The sequence below is a fragment of the Acinonyx jubatus genome, chromosome C1, assembly GCF_027475565.1.
Source record: "Acinonyx jubatus isolate Ajub_Pintada_27869175 chromosome C1, VMU_Ajub_asm_v1.0, whole genome shotgun sequence".
NCBI lineage: Eukaryota > Metazoa > Chordata > Mammalia > Carnivora > Felidae > Acinonyx > Acinonyx jubatus.
The window spans coordinates 48181298-48200132 of record NC_069381.1 but is presented as its reverse complement, the minus strand read 5'-3'; the positions used below and the strand labels follow the sequence as shown (position 1 = coordinate 48200132).

At 36.5% G+C, this 18835-nt stretch overlaps 1 protein-coding gene across 4 annotated transcripts in view; it reads right to left on the bottom strand.

The window, feature by feature from the left end:
- Positions 1–230: 230 nt before the first annotated feature.
- The window catches only part of HOOK1 (hook microtubule tethering protein 1), a 72022-nt gene continuing 53417 nt past the window's right edge, over positions 231–18835 (bottom strand). For 2 of the 4 annotated variants that reach the window (XM_053214145.1, XM_027059040.2), the window contains exons 15-22: positions 17559–17699; positions 14823–14916; positions 13117–13151; positions 12499–12581; positions 11776–11876; positions 7894–7995; positions 5474–5542; positions 231–3755 (exon numbers count right to left, since the gene is read on the bottom strand). In XM_053214145.1, the coding sequence (XP_053070120.1) occupies positions 3585–3755; positions 5474–5542; positions 7894–7995; positions 11776–11876; positions 12499–12581; positions 13117–13151; positions 14823–14916; positions 17559–17699 (796 nt within the window). In that variant the 3' untranslated portion in view covers positions 231–3584. Of the gene's footprint in view, positions 3756–5473; positions 5543–7893; positions 7996–11773; positions 11877–12498; positions 12582–13116; positions 13152–13901; positions 13946–14822; positions 14917–17558; positions 17700–18835 lie in introns of those variants that run through there. The other 2 variants (XR_008294917.1, XM_053214146.1) reach the window with 2 other exon arrangements.

Here is an 18835-nt window from a genome sequence, read left to right as displayed (position 1 = left end):
AGAAATATTCTGGATTTCATGATAATGGAAAATGTCTAGATCCCCATGTGAAACTGGAGACATAAAAAGGGAACACCAAAAAAATCACTTCACCAAAAAATTCAAATGAAAAACTAAATTAGAAGAATTAATGCAATTATTTTTTCTTTAACAAACTAAACATTTTAAGTCCTTTATTTAGAGCAGCAAATAAATGTGCACTTGTAGCCACTAAAAATCCACCATCACCGTCAGACACAGAAATCAGAAAGTTTATTTAAAACGTTTCACAACTTATTATATTGTTATTGGACAATCATTTATTTAAAATAATATCCTAAATACTTACAAAAATAAATCAAGTATTGCTTCTATTTTTCAAGTGTCAAAGTCTTTTGCCATAGAAAATAGAAAGAACCTTTATAAACTAAACGTAACATTTAAGCTACATCAAGTTTAATAACTGCACACTATTTTCTTTAATGGCTGTGCTTTACAAATTCCCAAGCTACTTCTTTGTAATGTACAGGTTCACAACAGGAATGTACGCATACAGCCATACATACACATTTTTACATAGGAATGTTTCTCATTAAATATGCCTATAGAGAACCTAACATAGTACTGTGGCCTAAAAGCCACCCCACAGAGCCCAATGTGCCACTATACAGAAACAGGTGTAGATGTAGAAGCACTATCTAACATTCAAATTAGCAATCCAGTTATCAGATGATGACATCTTAATGAGGGATACTCAGTTTAGTGTTTCTAGATAAGACATTAATTCTTAATCTATACTAAATCATAAGAGTTCAACAGCCTGATTCACTGAAAAAAAAAAAAAAACAACAGAATAAACTTCAAATATTTCTCAATACATTAAGTGATCATTGTCATATGTATACACACTTCTAACTTAAAAAGAGAAAGGAATATTAACCTTAGAGCAAATGCTCAAAATTAAAGATCGCTTCCAAACTGGTCTGGGGTTGTACTTTTATCAGTGGGGCATTCAAGACCTTACCATACAGACAGATGCTGGCTTTCTCTTCCCTGGCATATGCACTGAAGCCTCAAAACACAGACATAAATCATAGTTCGTGATGAATATTTATAATGCTGTACCACCCACAGGGTGTCAATCTCACTACATTAACCAGATGTGGAAAATAATCTCACTTCTGATCAGTTCCTGAATTTCCATAAGGTTAATCACAATAATACAGAACTTTACATTAGTCTTGTATAAATACTCCTGTATCAAGCATTTTAAATTCTACTTATCAACTAGAAAAGTGATAAATCACAAAATTTGCTTTTTCTCTATTAAAAAAGAATCTAGCTTTCTGTCCTTATTCAGAAATTGCACAAATTATTTAGAAATTCCAAATATAATAATTGAAAATTTATGAGCAATTGACTGTGAAAATACTAAATTATTGAAATTGATGTTTTACAACAAATTCCAATAAAAGGGAGCTTGAAGAACTTGTAAAATCTCAATTATGAGCAAATAGTAAACACCAAAGGAGCAGATGTCCTACACTGACCAAAATATACCAAAATGCCATAATATTTGGAAAATTTTAATCAGCATGCTAAAATATTTTCAAAGGGCTATTTCATTTCACTAAAAGTTGCAGGCAGGCAGACTATAGGAATATACAAAAAAGCAAACCAACAATATAATTGCACCAATAAAAACCATCAAAATCTAAGAGGTAGTCAACAGAAGTAACCCTGATGAAACAATATATCCTGACAGATGCTCCCTAATCTTAAGAGACCTAAATGCAGTATGAAATTCTTGTATTTTCAGTGATTAGGAAAAATGTACTGGTAGATAATCTAAAAAGCAAGTATCTAAATGAATAATACTGTAAGTGGAACAATACTCACATATGCAAAGAAAGGCTGAAAATAAAATCTGGACCAGGGGTCTACAGCCTGCAGGCCACATCCGTCCTCCTGCCAGTTTTTTCTAAATAAAATTTTATTGAAATGCAACAACACCCATTTTGTTTACATATTTGTTTATGGTTGCTGTTTTCACACTTCCAGCAGAGTCCAGTACTTGGGAGACATCATATGGCTCAAAAAGCCGACAGTGTTTACTACCCTGTTTACCATCTGTCTCTTACAGAACGTTTGCTGACCCCTAGTTCAGACATATGCTGACACGTATGCAGTTGTCGAACGGCACTGGAAGGATGAACTACAAACGTCACAACCTAAGGTATTCAACTACACGGAATGCAAAATGCTAATTGTGCCACAATTCAATTCCTTTTCATATCTGAAAGAATCCTAACGGTTTTCTTCTTTTTATGTTTGTGGTCTAATATCAAAGAGTATTTCCAAGTTACTAAAGAAAGGTTGATCACAGCACTGTCCGAAAGAACTTTTCGCAACGATGGAAATTTTTTATACCTGCACTCTCCAATGCCGGAGCCACCAGCCACATGTGGCGGTTGAGCATTTGAAATGTGGCTGATGTGATCAAGGAACTGAATTTTTAATTTTAATTAATCTTATTTAAATCGCCACATGTGGCTTGTGGCTAGAATGCTGGACAGCACAGATTTAGCTCAAGATCTAAAGTGTGACTCCTAAAAAAGGCCAAAAAAATTAGAAAATAACACCTCTGAAGATAAAAGCTTTGGATAGAAGTGAACTGAATACCATAAACTCAGTCCCAGACAGATTCTTTAATTCGTAAACAAAATCAAACTGATTCCGGATGATTCCATCACCACACCATCTCTTTGCAGTGAAGAGGAAAAACTATTATGGCATGTTTTTTAGTAAATGCCCTGATAATTTTATGCTTAAAAGCAATAATTATGATCATTATATTAAAACATGTGTGGACGTTTCACACAAATTATATTTTTTGCCTTACTTCCCATCAGAAAAATCACTTATAAAAGTCAGCTTATTTCCATATCCTTAACTTTTCAACCATGCTGTACAGAAGCCCTTGTTTATAGTAGGTACATATGAGAACTAGGAAGTTTCCTGAATCTGCAAAATCTCCAGTTAGTCACTTTTACTATGGCAAAAAGTCATTTCAATAGTCAATCTTCCAAATGTTATAACATCCATCACATGATAAAAGAGACCCATCTGATGACAGATTTGAGGATAGAGGTAAAACCTTCTATGCATCGAGTCAAAAAGCATAACTCTTGTATAGTTCTCCATGCACCTACTCAAGACTATTTTTATATGGACCCACGCAATAAAGCAAATATAGATATATTTGTAAATTACTTATTACTGATTATACATTGCAAATTAACCAAGTTACTGGTACAAGTGAAAACATTAAAATATACAAAGTCAATTTGAAATTATAACACTCTCAGAAGACAAAAGTTTGAGATGTGTGCCTAATTACATCTTCCAATTACTCAAATATACTCCCTTAGAGAAATAGCTGACTCTATATTTTGCTTTCCAAGTCAGCTGACAAAATTAATTTTGTGCATGTTAATTTTAAAATAGCTGATATCCAGCGTCATAAATTTCTTTTTCAATCTGGCAGTTAATTGAAGGATACAAAATATTTTAAGGGCACTTCTGTTTATGTTTTCTTATGTAGTTTAATCAGGTGTTGTAGCAGGAACTTTAACAGAGAGATTTCTTCTGGTGTTGGTGATGTGCCGTTGCTGTGCCAGGAAAGACCGTGCGGGAGCGCACGCACCAGGGTCTTTGCAGGCACCACTGCCGCTGACGAGCCTAGATTCCATCCCCAGCTTCTGGAACGCTAGACTCTGCACAAACATAAGCAGATAAGGAACAAGACTACTTAGTTTGTCAAGTGCTTTTCACTTGACAAATATAAAGTCATTTCCTCAAAACACTACTATAAAGCTGATTGATGTTTTTCTCCTTTCATAGAAAAGCTAAGGTTCAGAAGCTAATTCATCTGTACATTGTAACACCAGCAAGGAGGAGGAAACAAAGGCATAAAACTCAGTTTCTCTATTTTAACCCACTAAACTTGAAATCATCAAAAACAGTAGCTTAAATTAGTATTCTAACATTAAGCTTAATTATAACAATAAAAAAAGTTTCCAAAGTAATTTTTTTCTGTTTGGGCCTTCACTCCACCCACTATGAGCAGACATAACACAAGAGAAAAGCTTAGGTCAAAGATTCTCAAATGAGGTCCTCAGATTAATATTTGCACCACTGGAAAAAAAACGGAAATTCTATCTTGCAGATTCTACCCAGACCTACTAAATCAGAAGTTCTGCAGCTGCATCCAATAACTTGTGTTTTAACAAGTCTTCTAATGCATGCCAAAGTGTGAGAACCACCATAGTTCACTACTGTCTATCTACACATTGATACATGACAAGTTACTGTAGTTGTGGATATTGGGTTTTTTAGTAAGAAAAGTAATTACTTTTTCTCACTAGCCCAAGTAATAGAATTTTACTAAGCTTAGAATCACTAGGAATTAGTATAACACACAGAATATAGTAAATGCTCAAAAGACATGGGTAGAAAATGAACACGTAATGCATTATTTGGATCTAATATCTTTAATGATTTATGTGTTGAGAGGCTGCGGAGGAACAAAGAAAATAATACACAGTTACCAATCTTAACTCGGATGACTGACTTATGAGGGAAAGTTCTGGGAACACTTCACATATGATTTCCTTTAAGGCCTTGCTAAATTAGGCCAGATTTTATCAAACAGAGAAGGGAAGGCAAGAGCACAGACAAAAAATATGGTGACATACAAGAACAGGCATGTTTGAGGAAGGACAGCCCGCTCTTTGTGGGGAAGCACAGGGTTCAGACATGGGAGTCCACACTCTCTCTTACTAAATAAGCAACAGCTAAGGTAGATAATGGCTGTGTTATTTTCTATTTCGATTAAAATAATCCAAAAGAACCCATATACATCATGAAATGCTTGCAAATATCCCACTGACAGTAAGGATGACAAAATAAAATGCACTTCAAATAATTTTACACTATTTTCTCCTGTTTAACACAGACATACAACTACCGAAGAGTATTTCTTATTAAAAACAAAACAAAACAGAAAACAAAACACAGTGAAAGACACACTTAGAGGATTTATGGGATGTTAAAACAAATGCTGAGTACTAGAAACACGGGATTTTCATTTCACAGATATTCACATTTCTACAGAAACACTGCATGAAGCACAAATTAAATATTTTAGCTCAAATAAGGCAATTTTTAAAATATTTGTGAGCTGTTGTGTGTGTGCTTCATGTGCATCACCTAAAAACACTAAAGTATATAATTTGGATTATAACTCACATTAAAAAGAAGAGACTATGTCAGGAGATACCTGGGTACATGCACACAGGGTAACTTCTGTTTACTTATATACGTAAGCATGCATGTGTAATGATCTGTGGTAGAAAATATATTTCTTTCTGTGGCTCCTGGTCAAAACGTTTGATAAACACAACATCCAATCACTGGCTGAATGTCAACTCACCTTATTGTACCAGGCAGAAACAATGAGTTTTTCTTCATAATCACGGAATTTTGCTACTTTACATTCACTCTGGAAAAAGACACAAGGACTATCAAAATCCCAGAAATAAACCCAAACTACCAAAACTGGAATCATTTTTTCACTCTGCTCATTGAGAGAATTTGAAACATGCATCGTGTAGCACATAAAGCAGTCAAAATCTGAACTGGATCATGGAGAAAGCATGCACAACACCTTTAAGAAAGAGTAAGACTGTGACTAGTAAACCTTTAACTTCAAAAATTTTACTGGTAGGACAGCACTTAAGCAACAACAAATAAGAAACTCATGATTCTCATGCTACTGTCACCTATAAAGAGAGATGAAAGTAATAACTGGGTTAGATGATAAAACAGACCAGCATCTGTGGAGGACTCAAAACTAAGGAGAAAGAGGATGTAGTAAAACATATGCCAGAAAATCCTAAAGATCTCCTGTAACGCTTAACCCGAATTTTTTCTCGCTCGTTCCTCGGTCATCTGTATACAAGATTGCCTGTGGCCATGCTTGCGTGCTGACCTAGAGGCTGACATCCATTTCTTAATTGCTCAAATATAGCAAATTTAGTAATTTCATTGAGCACCAGATACAGTTGGCTCACGTAAATATTCTACATAAACACGTGAGTGTTCCTACAGCGAGATGCTCACAGTACAAAAGGAAGCAAGAAATGACGGGGGCAAGATGGCCTTTTGCTGGCTCACACCCACTCCAGACAATGACTCCCCAAGAACGATGGCAGATAGAATAACATCTGCTATTTATATTTCTCTCATTTTTGCTTCTTGCAGTGTATGCGCAGAGAAGTACACATGAACCAAAGCCCATATGCTGTGACGTAACCCAAGTTTCTCCTCAAAGCCCTATCATCAGAGGTGCCATTCTGTCTTTCTACTTGGTAGGGAGCTGCACTTGAAGCACTGACGATGCTGCACACGCTCACTGGCGTTCACTGGGAGGTGGATAATCAGGGCAACTCAGAGCTCAGGGGGTTTTCAGTCCAAGTCTCATTATTTTACAGATGAGGAGACCTAGGACCAGAGAGGAGAGGTGATAACTTTAGGAGAACTTACCAATAAAGCAGCAAACCTGGCCTCTCATTTATGTGATATTTAATGCTGGGAGTACAGGTATATAAGATACACGCTCTGCCCTCAAACTCTGACACACACCAGGAAGAAGAACAATGCTATTGTGGGTTGAATTAATGAGTTCAAAATACATGGAATCGCTATGGAGAAATAACCAACTTTGCCTAAGGAATCCAGGAAGACACATGTGAGTTGGATGCTGAAGAATGGACAGTATTTCCGCAGAGAGATGCCCCCATCCAGTGCTTTTTTTTTTTACAGCACCTGACAAGGCCTGGACAAGCACTTAGCAAGGGCACATAGGCTGGTGTGCACTCTGAATGTTAAGTCTTTAAACAAAATAGTTCCACTACAGTCCATACACCCTGGCTCAGAAATAATATGAAGAAAATGGTAAATGAATACAACATGTTTCTCTGAAATACAACATTCCTAGTTGATTTAAAAAGAAACCTACTATCAATTACTCAAATTTCAAGGCTAGTATACAGATCTCATCATGGCTCTGCAATTACACATACATTATTATAAGGAAGCACATAATGACTTCAAGAATAGTATCGCATCTCACCACAGTATTAAATAATTTTGTAAAACACTTTGCAAAGGAAACTAGAACATGCCCAATTATAAAATCTATGAATATACAGTTCCAGACTGACATACTTATTAACCCAGCCAGTAAAAATGATATGATCATCAGCACAAAAAATAAGTTCTAAAGACCCGGCTAATTAATGAGAAGATGTCATCACTAACATAACTATGCATGATTAACAACCAAGACTGCCACTTCAGTGCAAGGACTTACTGGATTCTATGAGCACTTTCTTCCCCCAGGAATTGCAACTAATGAGTTTACTTAGGTTCCAGTGAGGAATAGGGAGAAGAAAAGAGAAGGAAAATCTAGTTAACAGAGTAGAGTACCTTTTTTTAAAGGTGAGTTTGGTTCCTTTTTTTCCTTTATTTACTTATATTTTCTGAATGAACTCTAACCCACATAATTTTAAAAGGAGCTAACATTATAACAGAACTCTATTAGCCACTAAGGGCTATCCACAGGACTGGCTGTTGTGGGAGTGACAGAGACAATGTAGCAGAGTAGATAAACTCCTATTGGCTGGTGAGATGCTTTGTGGTAAACATACTGAGCGCTAAAACATGGCATTGCCAGCTCCTGATTTCAACTTCTTGTGAAACTTGATCATTAATGGCAGATGCTGGACAGCAATTAATTATCAGGATTATACAGAATAATTAAAAGGAGACGTGTGAATATGAAAATTTTACCTCCAGAATCTCAATTCTTCTCTCTTTCTCTGCCAACTGCTTTCTAAGTAGCATTATTTCAGCTGATGCTGGATTTAGTTTGGGATCTAAAGTTTTTATTACCTGTTGAAAGAAAAAAAAATATTTTACATTTACTTTACATTATCAAGTACTGAAATATAAGAACCTATAAACCTCTGTGTATAAAGTGGAAAATTATCCAGAAAGTGATCCAGGTGTGAACTATGACTTATTTTACAATTAAATTTGAGTAATAAAAATAACATTATAGAGGTAGAATGATATTATAATTCAGTACCAAAATGGGAAGATCCCTATCTCAAAATAAAATTTCCTTTCTCCAAGGCTCAGTACTCAGGGATAGTAATCTAGTCTTATAAACTTTGAGCACTGAGGTCTTGAAACAACACTTTCCATATTTATCAGATACATTTTTTTAAAAAATTAAAAGAATTTGCTAATTATATAGGAATCATTGTACAAAGTAACAAAAAAATTCTTAGCAACAACCTTTTTCACTACCATTATCTAGTGAAATGTAACTCAATATGTAAGATCAACTTATTAGAAACTGATGACTTTGCCTGCAATCCCTAGAGTGGCTCAATCACATTTATGGAAGTCACTAAAAGTTAGGTGAAAAGAGATTTTGCTCAGAATGCTGTTCATAGACTCAACTAAACTATGGAGCCAGCAGTATAACAGGAAATTAACTTGAAAATATCAGGTGTAAATTAGAAGCAAAAACAAATTTCCAATAATAAGGTCAGCTGTATGATGTAATTACAAATCTATTCAAAAAGATTTAAACTGATTTAAAGATTTCACCTATATTCACTGAGGTAAAGGAAAAAGACTGAAAGGCAATATGCCTAAAAATGACTGTGGTTCATTAAAAACAATTTGCTGAGTGCTGAATATGGCAGGCACTGACTATGGCCCGTGGGATACAGGAGGCTTGGTGCCTGCCTTCGAGGAGTTCACATTGTAAAAGCAGAGTTTAAATCATAATTTAATTACAGAGAACACATCATAATTTTTTACCTCTAAGTAATAAAAAGTATGATTGTGACTTTTCTATATTTTCTGAATTTTCTATCATGGACATTATGTTACTATAATTAACCTCTCCCTCCAAATAATGTAAAGGTAAGAAATGAAATCATGTTTATCATACAAGCAATTGCTTTTTATTTTTATTTTTTAAATGTTTATTATTTGAGAGAGAGAGAGTGGGGGAGGGGCGCAGAGAGAGAGAGAGAGAGAGAGAGAGAGAGAGAGAAAGAATCTGAAGCAGGCTCCAGGCTCTGAGCTGTCAGCACAGAGCCCGACGCAGGGCTTGAACTCACGAACTGCAAGATCATGACCTGAGCCAAAGTCAACCAACCGACTGAGCCACCCAGGCGCTCCAGCAATTTTTTTTTTTAATTTTTTTTTTCAACGTTTATTTATTTTTGGGACAGAGAGAGACAGAGCATGAACGGGGGAGGGGCAGAGAGAGAGGGAGACACAGAATCGGAAACAGGCTCCAGGCTCTGAGCCATCAGCCCAGAGCCTGACGCGGGGCTCGAACTCCCAGACCGCGAGATCGTGACCTGGCTGAAGTCGGACGCTTAACTGACTGCGCCACCCAGGCGCCCCGCAATTTTTTTTTTTAAATGATAGTACTTGATGATGACAAGAATATGGTATTCATGGTCACTGTTTTGTCTACTTAACTGTGATCCTTTTAGAATATCATTTAGATATATGTATCAAGCACATTATTAAAATGTTCTTATCCTTTGACCTAAAACTTCCATTTGACCCATTAGCTTAGGAACAAGGCTAACATAATAAGCCAAAATAAGGGGCAAGCTTTCTATATAAATAAGTTGTCTATAGTCTTATTTCTAGAAGCAAGAAGGAAAAAGAAATGGAAACAAACTATTTCCAACAACAGGATGATGACTAAATTACTATATACTGCATTCAACTGAATATTATATAGCCATTCTTTTACTTTGCACAGTCCGCTCTAGAAGCGTCTGTCTTGTTTACTTCTCTATTCCCTGTGCTAAGTATAATAGCTGCTTAATAAATATTAAAGTATGTTTATATAACATGAGGGAATTATTTTAAACTTTCAAAATATAAATTGTATGTGCTATGATCATACAAATTGTGTGTGTCTATGTCTGCAATCATGGACGTAGTATGCACTGAAAAAAATGCACAGTTAAGAAGAAAGGGAATCTTTCTATGTTTTATATTTTCTACTAAAAGCACTTATATAGTTGAGAGACACTAGACTGTGGCAGAGACTGTCTGGATATTTACCAAGACTCCCTAGAAGCTGAGTGCAGCTGTGTGCCTATATTCTGCCCACTGCAGTGAGGGTGAAAGTGGTTCATGTGGCTCCCAGGCCCACCCCGTTACTATCTCCAGTATGGTCTAGGCTGGCTGCCCTTGTCTACCAGCTGGACTAAGTCAAGTACAGCTGGGAACATTGTGTTCAAGAAGGCAAAGACTCTGTCAGCTGGGGGCTCGGGGACACTGCACGGAGCAGAGCCCCTCCCCCATTGAAAAATGGACTTCATGTGAAGCCTTGAGATCTTGAGGTGTATCTGTTGTTGCAGGCAATATGGACAACTTAATAAATACAAAATTCAAACATAAAAAGAATAGATACATTAGCAGTATTTTAAAGCTTCATCATATAATCCTCTTGTTTATTCAACAAATAGAAAAGAGTATATTGATATTCTCTGAGAGAATATTTTAAGAAAATACATGGTATTCATGGAAATAAACGATTTTATGAGAATGTTCTCACAGATATTTAAGTTGGAAATAGGGAAAAAGACCAGTCTGATAAATATTAGAAGAGTGTTTAACTATCTAATCTAAATTAAATGGTAAAACAATTTTAAACAAGTTTGAAGAGCAAAATTTTCACAAAGGCAAACATTCATTTTAAGAACTAAAGATTCCAGGGGCACCTGGGTGGCTCAGTCAGTTAAACATCCAACTTCCGCTCAGGTCATGATCTCATAGTTCATGGGTTCAAGCCCCACATCGGGCTTTGTGCTGACAGCTCGGAGCCTGGAGCCTGCTTCAGATTCTGTGTCACCCTCTCTTTCTGCCCCTCCCACATTCATGCTCTGTCTCTCAAAAATAAATAAAAGTTAAAAAAAAAATTTAAGAGCTAAAGATTCCATACTTTCTTAAATTTTTTTTAATGTTTATTTATTTTTGAGAGACAGAGAGACAGAGTGAGAGCAGGGGAGGGGCAGAAGAAAGAGGGAGACACAGAATCTGAAACAGGCTCCGGGCTCTGAGCCCTCAGCACAGAGCCCAATGTGGGACTTGAACTCACGAACCATGAGATCATGACCTGAGCCGAAGTTGGACTGAGCCACCCAGGCGCCCCTTAAAATTCTTTCTGTAACATTTATTCATTTGTGAGAGACAGAGAGTGAGTGGGGGAGGGACAGAGAGAGAGGGAGACACAGAATCGGAAGCAGGCTCCAGGCTCTGGGCTGTCAGCACAGAGCCCAACATGGGGCTCAAACCCACAAACTGTGAGATCATGATCTGAGCCGGAGTCGGACGCTGAGCCTACTGAGCCACCCAGGCACCCCATGATTCCATACTTTCTAATAGTCATCTTCTCTAATGAGGTCACTGCGGTCCCCGTTTAAACTGTCCAAGAACAGCCCTGTGTTTGTTTTACATGATGCTGATGAGTGAGAGGGAGAGACTGTGAGGACTGACCCGCAAGGCAGGGTAGAGTCAGAAAAGGGACATGATGCATATTTAAGAGAGATAACCTCATGGGTGGAATGGGCCTTATGAGAACCTGAGTCAGAAGACTTGAGCTCTGAAAGGTAAGCCACTCACATTCCTTGCTTTCTCCAAGTACATTTTATATCTTTCCTCCATTGCTTTCATATCTTCATCTTTCTTCTGAAGAGCAGCTTCAAGTTCATTGATCTTTTGCACTATTATTGAAAATGAAATGAAACATGACCAATTTAAAATATTCCCTCCTCACACAAAAATTATACTTATCTGATTTTTTTCGAAAGGACTGATAAGAGAACTTAAAAGACAAATGTTTATTTCTTCTTTGTAGTGAATTCGTATCTAAAACCTTTGAACTACAACATATCCTCAATCATTTCATATTATTTTTTCTTAAAAATATCTGTAATCTGCTTTATCCAGCTTTTCTCCCTTCTATCAAGTGTTTCAATGAGCAAATACACTTCAGCATGTAAGCACAATCATCATAAGAAAATAAAGCAGTCCTTCTACATACTGTTTAAGGCTCAATTTAATTTTATTATAAATTATTTTATTTACATTTCCATAGTATTAATTCTATTATATGTTACCATGTTTGATACTCCTATATATCAATCAGTTCATTTTATTAGACTTTTTCGCTTTAAAATCAGATCACTTGTTAATCACTGAAATCACTAAAACATTATCATGGTTCTTATTTGCAATGCACGCATTTATGGAGTGTCTGAAAACTTATACACAGTTCTTGCATCTTTCAACTAAAAAAGGCAAGTCCTTAGTCGTAGTCTGATCCAGATTTTTACAAGTACCTACCATTCTGGTTTACATCTGGCTGAAGATCTTCAATGAGTTCTTGTTTCTTCTGTAATTCTTCCTGGACCTCAGTTAGTTTTTCCCTAAGTAGTGGAAAGAGCATGGAGTTTTGGAAGCAAACAGACCTGAGAATGAAAACTGATTTCTGCCACAGGACATTTGTGGACTGTAGCCAAATCACTTTCTGATCCTGAATCTCCTCACCTGTAAAATGGGCATAATACCTGACACATATTAAAGGCTTGTTGTGAGAGGGTAAACTGCCTGACACATGACAGGTGCTAACAATGTTAATTTTTCCCTCTCATCCTTGCTTCCTAAGAAAGTCAGAGGAAATATTTTATTGGTTAAACATCCCACATCTCCACATGTGACAGCTGTCTACTTTGTAAACTCTTCAAATGACATTAGTGATGGAAAAATGTAGGATTTGAGATCATTGACAGGCAGGCTGAACATTTTCGCGCGTTTTTCTTTTCACTTCTTGATGGCAGTGGTGAACATTCAATTGGCATCAGGGGGTTTCTCTTACAAACAAAGTCAGAAAAGGATACTAACTTTAGAAGTTTTTAAAACCCTTTCCCTCTCATATTTGAAATGAAATATCAGTTTACTTACATATGAGCTTCCAACTTCTGCTTTAGTTTGCTGGACTATAAAAATTAAAAAAAGTTGCTGTAAGATAACTATTGTGACAAGATAAATTTTCCAGACATCAAAATCTCTTTACCTCCTTTTGAAGTGTATTATTTAAAATTATAAATTTTTTAACAATTTGTATTTCTAATAACATACTTGTAAAGACATAAAATTTCAGGTGTTTTTTACTTCAAAGGGAAAGGAAAGGAGGTTAGGAAATGACATAAGGATGAGTACAAGAGTAGAAAGAAAAGTGCTTCATATTTCTGAATACCATGAAAATAAAATTTGAACTTGAAGAAAAATACCAAATGCAAGCTGAATGCGATATATTGAGGAGTATCAAACATTTAAAAATCCTTTCTTAAAATACATAATTTAAGATGTTAGGCCCTTAGTGAAGAATAGACTTAAATAATTATCTTTATAATAAAGCTTTATCATTATAAATGCAAGCACTTTAATATTAACATCAAAATGAAGAAGATTTTGTTAAAGAATAAAATTCAAAACATAAAACTTCCTCTTTAAAAAGCAGGAGTTTAAATTGCAACACTAGCTCTGTATCATCTACTGAAAAGTTGAAGGGTTTAAAACACATAATCTGAAACATAACTAAGACACTAATAATTTATTTTTAAAAGATAGATAGAACACATTTAAAAACACTGCAACCCAAAATGTACTCTCTCAAAGAGATCCCATTTTAAAAGTATTCTCTATTGTGGCTTAAAAAAATATTCATATCAGAGAGGTTACAATACCGTATATATGCACATATGAGATGCCGCCATGCATGAGACGATTTCTATTTTCCAAGCCCCCAGGGAAAAAAGAAAAAATCATATAAAGCATATAACAGACAGAGAGGAAACACAACCCTTTCAGTCTTCCTTTTCACCTCTTTACTTACTCTTCATAGCTTTCTCCCCGTCAACACAGATCTAACCACCTCAGCTTCCATCTAACCAGTACCTAACACACACAGAGCCCTGTCTTTTCGTTGTTGTTTCCATTAAATGCCTTCCTCCCTCTGTCGTTACTTCCTTCCCCCTGCATACAGAGCTGAAACTACAGACACACTGTTAGGTGCATTCGGGTTGGGGCTGTTGAGTTCTGCTGAGTCCTCTTCTCTCTGCCCTCACAATGTGTGCCATCAAAATCAGATTAGAAGCAGCAAGGCCACGAGTCGGCATGGAAGAAGGGAAGAAATACGAGGTGATGCTTTCAAAACTGCATTACGGTTTCTGTCCTTTGGAGGTTAGTATGATCCACTCCTATAAGGCTCTTTGGTAGAGATCATTTTCTCCCTCTCCCTTTTCCTGTTAGAAGTTTTCCTCAATTCTGACCACTGAGCACTCTCAACCAGGACTTTTCTGAGGCCCACCCTGTTGGTGTCCCAGCAGAGCCATGAAGACCTCACCGGCAGCACACCAGCAACCATGAAGTTAGGTGTAGCTGTTGAAGTAGGACAGATAGAAATCACCTTCAATACATACGATTAATTTATAGGCTCCAAAGTGGCAAAATCACAGCATCCGTTATGCAGATATATACGGTATTCAAGGGTACCCTCATTGATAAGGGTGGCATGGCACTTTCAAACACAAGACGAATTTGGGCGTTAGAACCTCTCGCAGAGAGTCCACACGCAGCAGAATTATTACAGCTTTCAAGTTACTTACACTTTCTCCTTCAGACTTGGAGCCTTGTTCCTGTAAAGATTTCTGGAGGTCCTCAATCTGCTGCTGCAATTCTCGGATGCGCTCTTTGCTCAGCCTATGGTAAGATGGATCATACACATTTATTTGTATGGAAAGTCAAAGTAGTTAAGGATCTATAAAGGTGCATTTGTGCAACTGGTGCATTTAATAGTAATAATGAAGGCTGAACAATTATCTGTGGCTAGGTTTATTATATAGTATAGTAGGCTACTTGCAAAGAAATATTTTTTAAAAAGAAGACATTTATCCAGGAAGTATATACACCCACATGTAAAAATTCAAGATACTTAAGTGCCAGTTGCAAAAGCACATCATTTCTGCACAGTACTCACTGGTAAAAGAAATTAGAAAACTAGCTCAGTTTTCCTACAGTTGTATTTTTAAAAAATTTTTTTAATGTTTATTTTTGAGTGACAGAGAGAAAGAGAGACAGAGAACTATCAAAGGAACAGCAAAGAGAGAGAGGGAGACACAGAATCCAAAGCAGGCTCCAGGCTCTGAGCCGTCAGCACAGAGCCCGATGCAGGGCTTGAACACAGGAACCATGAAATCATGACTTGAGCTGATGTCGGATGGTCAACCGACTGGGCCACCCAGGTGCCCCCTTACAGGTGTATTTTTAATGAATGGGAACTAGGTTTCTTTTTGTTTCAGATTTCATAGTGTACTGACAAAGGTCACCGTTTTCCAACCATCTCTTCATAATTTTTTGTTTAAATTAAAGAGACTAACACTAGCAACTAATGCAGATTTTTAACTTGGCAAAACCTCATTCTTTAAAACCCTGCTTGAGAATTGCCTCTACTGAGGTTTCCAGTAAGAAAGAGAATCTGTCTCTCTTTTCATGTATATATGACCCAACACACCTGCCTGTTATAATGCCCCATTGTTCCAGTTATCAGATAATGTAATTATCTATTCATATGTCTATCTTCCTGTTTTAACTTTCTAAAAGCTGAAACTTTCTATCTCCAGTGCTGATATTGAATTGCAGAGGATAGTAATATGTGATGGTCCCTTCACAAAGCTAAAATGTTATTCTTTTTTCAACCACAGTTGATGTAATACTATATATACAAGTTTGAGAAACCAGGTTCAAGTGTATCTAAAATTCCTGGTCTCTAAGATCCAATAAAGGTTGGTCAAATAAAACCACATACTTTTACTGAAAAATATGCCATATATAAGAGGCAAGTTAGCATAGTGTTTAAGAGTCCAGACTCAGGAGTCAGAATGACAGAAAGTTCAAATGTGCAATCGAGAACTTACTAGCTAGCTTATAACTTTGGATAAGTTCCTTAACCTCCTTGAACCTCAGCTTCCTTATCCATAAAAGAGATAATTACAGTCCCTATTTCACAGAGTTACTGTGAGGTTTTTTGAGTTAATACCAAACAATCGCTTAGAAGGTAATACTATATATTACTTTTAGTAAATACTTTTTTTTTTTTTTTCAACGTTTATTTATTTTTGGGACAGAGAGAGACAGAGCATGAACGGGGGAGGGGCAGAGAGAGAGGGAGACACAGAATTGGAAACAGGCTCCAGGCTCTGAGCCATCAGCCCAGAGCCTGACGCGGGGCTCGAACTCACGGACCGCGAGATCGTGACCTGGCTGAAGTCGGACGCTTAACCGACTGTGCCACCCAGGCACCCCGTAAATAGTTTCTAAGTTACCAGTAAAAGAACTATTTCTCTCTGGGATTTGCATAATAAATATATAATACAATATAACACTTGTGCTTTTAACAATGTAATACTGGTTTTTCGAGACAGTCTTACAATAAATAGTTTTTTCTTAAAAACTTCAGAAACATTGCTAACAGTTTTAAATGACAGCTGTTGAATGAACAGGAATTTTCTTTCCTAAAAAGTTAGGAATGTAGAAAAAATGTAAAATGTATATTTAGAAAAATTTAAAAATAAATTTTGCTTTTCAACATCAGGGAAGTGGCTGGCATACAGTGAATACTTTATCAATGTTATATATTTTTTTTTAAATTTTTTTTTCAACGTTTTTTTTTTTTATTTATTTTTGGGACAGGAGAGACAGAGCATGAACAGGGGAGGGGCAGAGAGAGAGGGAGACACAGAATCGGAAACAGGCTCCAGGCTCCGAGCCATCAGCCCAGAGCCTGACGCGGGACTCGAACTCACGGACCGTAAGATCGTGACCTGGCTGAAGTCGGACGCTTTACCGACTGCGCCACCCAGGCGCCCCTATATTTTTAATATTATAATTTTTAAGCCCCTCCTCAGTATCAGATAAGTACGTCATTTGCTTTAAATACGTTATCTGTGAATCTTCATAACAACCTGCAAATAGGTATCACCTCCAGTTATAGCTGAGGACATTAAGTGTGAATTTAAGAAACTTGCCCAGAACAAAACTGTTAATAGGTTTAAATAGAGGTGGCACTCAAATTTGACTCCACAGTCTATGTTCCATCCAAGCACTGACTGCAGTCGAAACCCAGATTGTCATTTACTCATTTGTTAAATTTTCTGAGAATTATGAAGACATATAAATGAAATTCAAGAATGAGAAACCTGGTTACTAAAGTGTGCTAGAAGCAATGGGAGTGAGAGACTAAACTCCTAACTATTTCAATTACGATGTTATCTCCCTCTTCTCTGAGTCAAGATTTGGTGGCTACCTAATGGAATCACTGTGACAATTACAAAAGAGTGGGTCACCTTTGCTCGGTTTCCAGTTCATTCATCTTGCGGTGCTTCTGTTCTAGCTGTTCCTGGAGTTCCTCAATACGTTCATTCTCAGTACCTTCCTGTTGCAAGCGAAGCATCTTATTTTCATGTTGCAGTCGAATAAATACTTCCCTGATGTTGAAAAGAAAATTTATTTTTAAATTTTTCTAAATATACATTTTGCTTTTTTTTACATCCTTAGCTTTTTAGGAAAGAAAATTCCTGTTCATTCAATAGCTGTCATTTAAAACTGTTAGCAATGTTTCTGAAAGTTTTTAAGAAAAAGCCTACATATATTGTAAGACTGTCCTGAAAAACAAGTTGTGAATTTTTAAAAGCACAAGTGTTATATCATATTAAATATTTATTATGCAAATCCCAAAGAGAAACAGGAGTTCTTTCACTGGTAATTTAGAAACTATTTACTAAAGGTAATATATAGTATATCCTCAGAAAACATAAATTAAAAGCAATAGGTTTAAGAAATCAGTTTGCTTATGGGGTGCCTGAGTGGCTCAGTCAGTTGAAGTCTGACTCTTGATTTAGGCTCAGGTCATGACCTCACAGTTTGTGAGTTCGAGCCCCATATCAGGTTTCACACTGACAGAGCACCTTCTTCACTCGCTCTCTCTCTCAAAATAAATACATAAACATAAAAAAAAGAAATCAGTTTGCTTAATATTTTTATTTTTTTAATGTTTATTTATTTTTCAGAGAGACAGAGTGACAGAGAGAGAGAGAGCAAGGGAGGGGCAGAGAGAGAGGGAGACACAAATCCAAAGCAGGCTCCAGGCTCTGAGCTGTCAGCACAGAGCCCAACGTAGGGCTCGAACTCGTGAACTGGGAGATCATGACCTGAGCCAAAGTTGGATGCTTAACCAACTGGGCCCACCCAGGTGCCCCTAGTTTGCTTAATATTTTTAAATATACTTTAATGATGACAGGCCTATCACTGTCTCTAGATTATTTTTGTTTTCAAAAAATATCTTTGTTAAAAGTTTACATACACATATTTTCTAAAATGCAAATGATAGGAATGATATTAAAGAAAAAAGTAATGTTCTCCTACCTGCCTCCCTAAATGCAATTTCTCAGAAGCAACTAATTTCAATTAATCTCAGTTTGTGTTCTTCCGAATGACAGCATCATGACTTTAAACTATAGGCTCATATGGCTATTTTAAAGTGATATTAATATCACTGGATACTAACTAACAAGTTGCTTTCCAGTCCAACAGGTAAAGAGCTCTGTCTTAACAACAAAAGTTG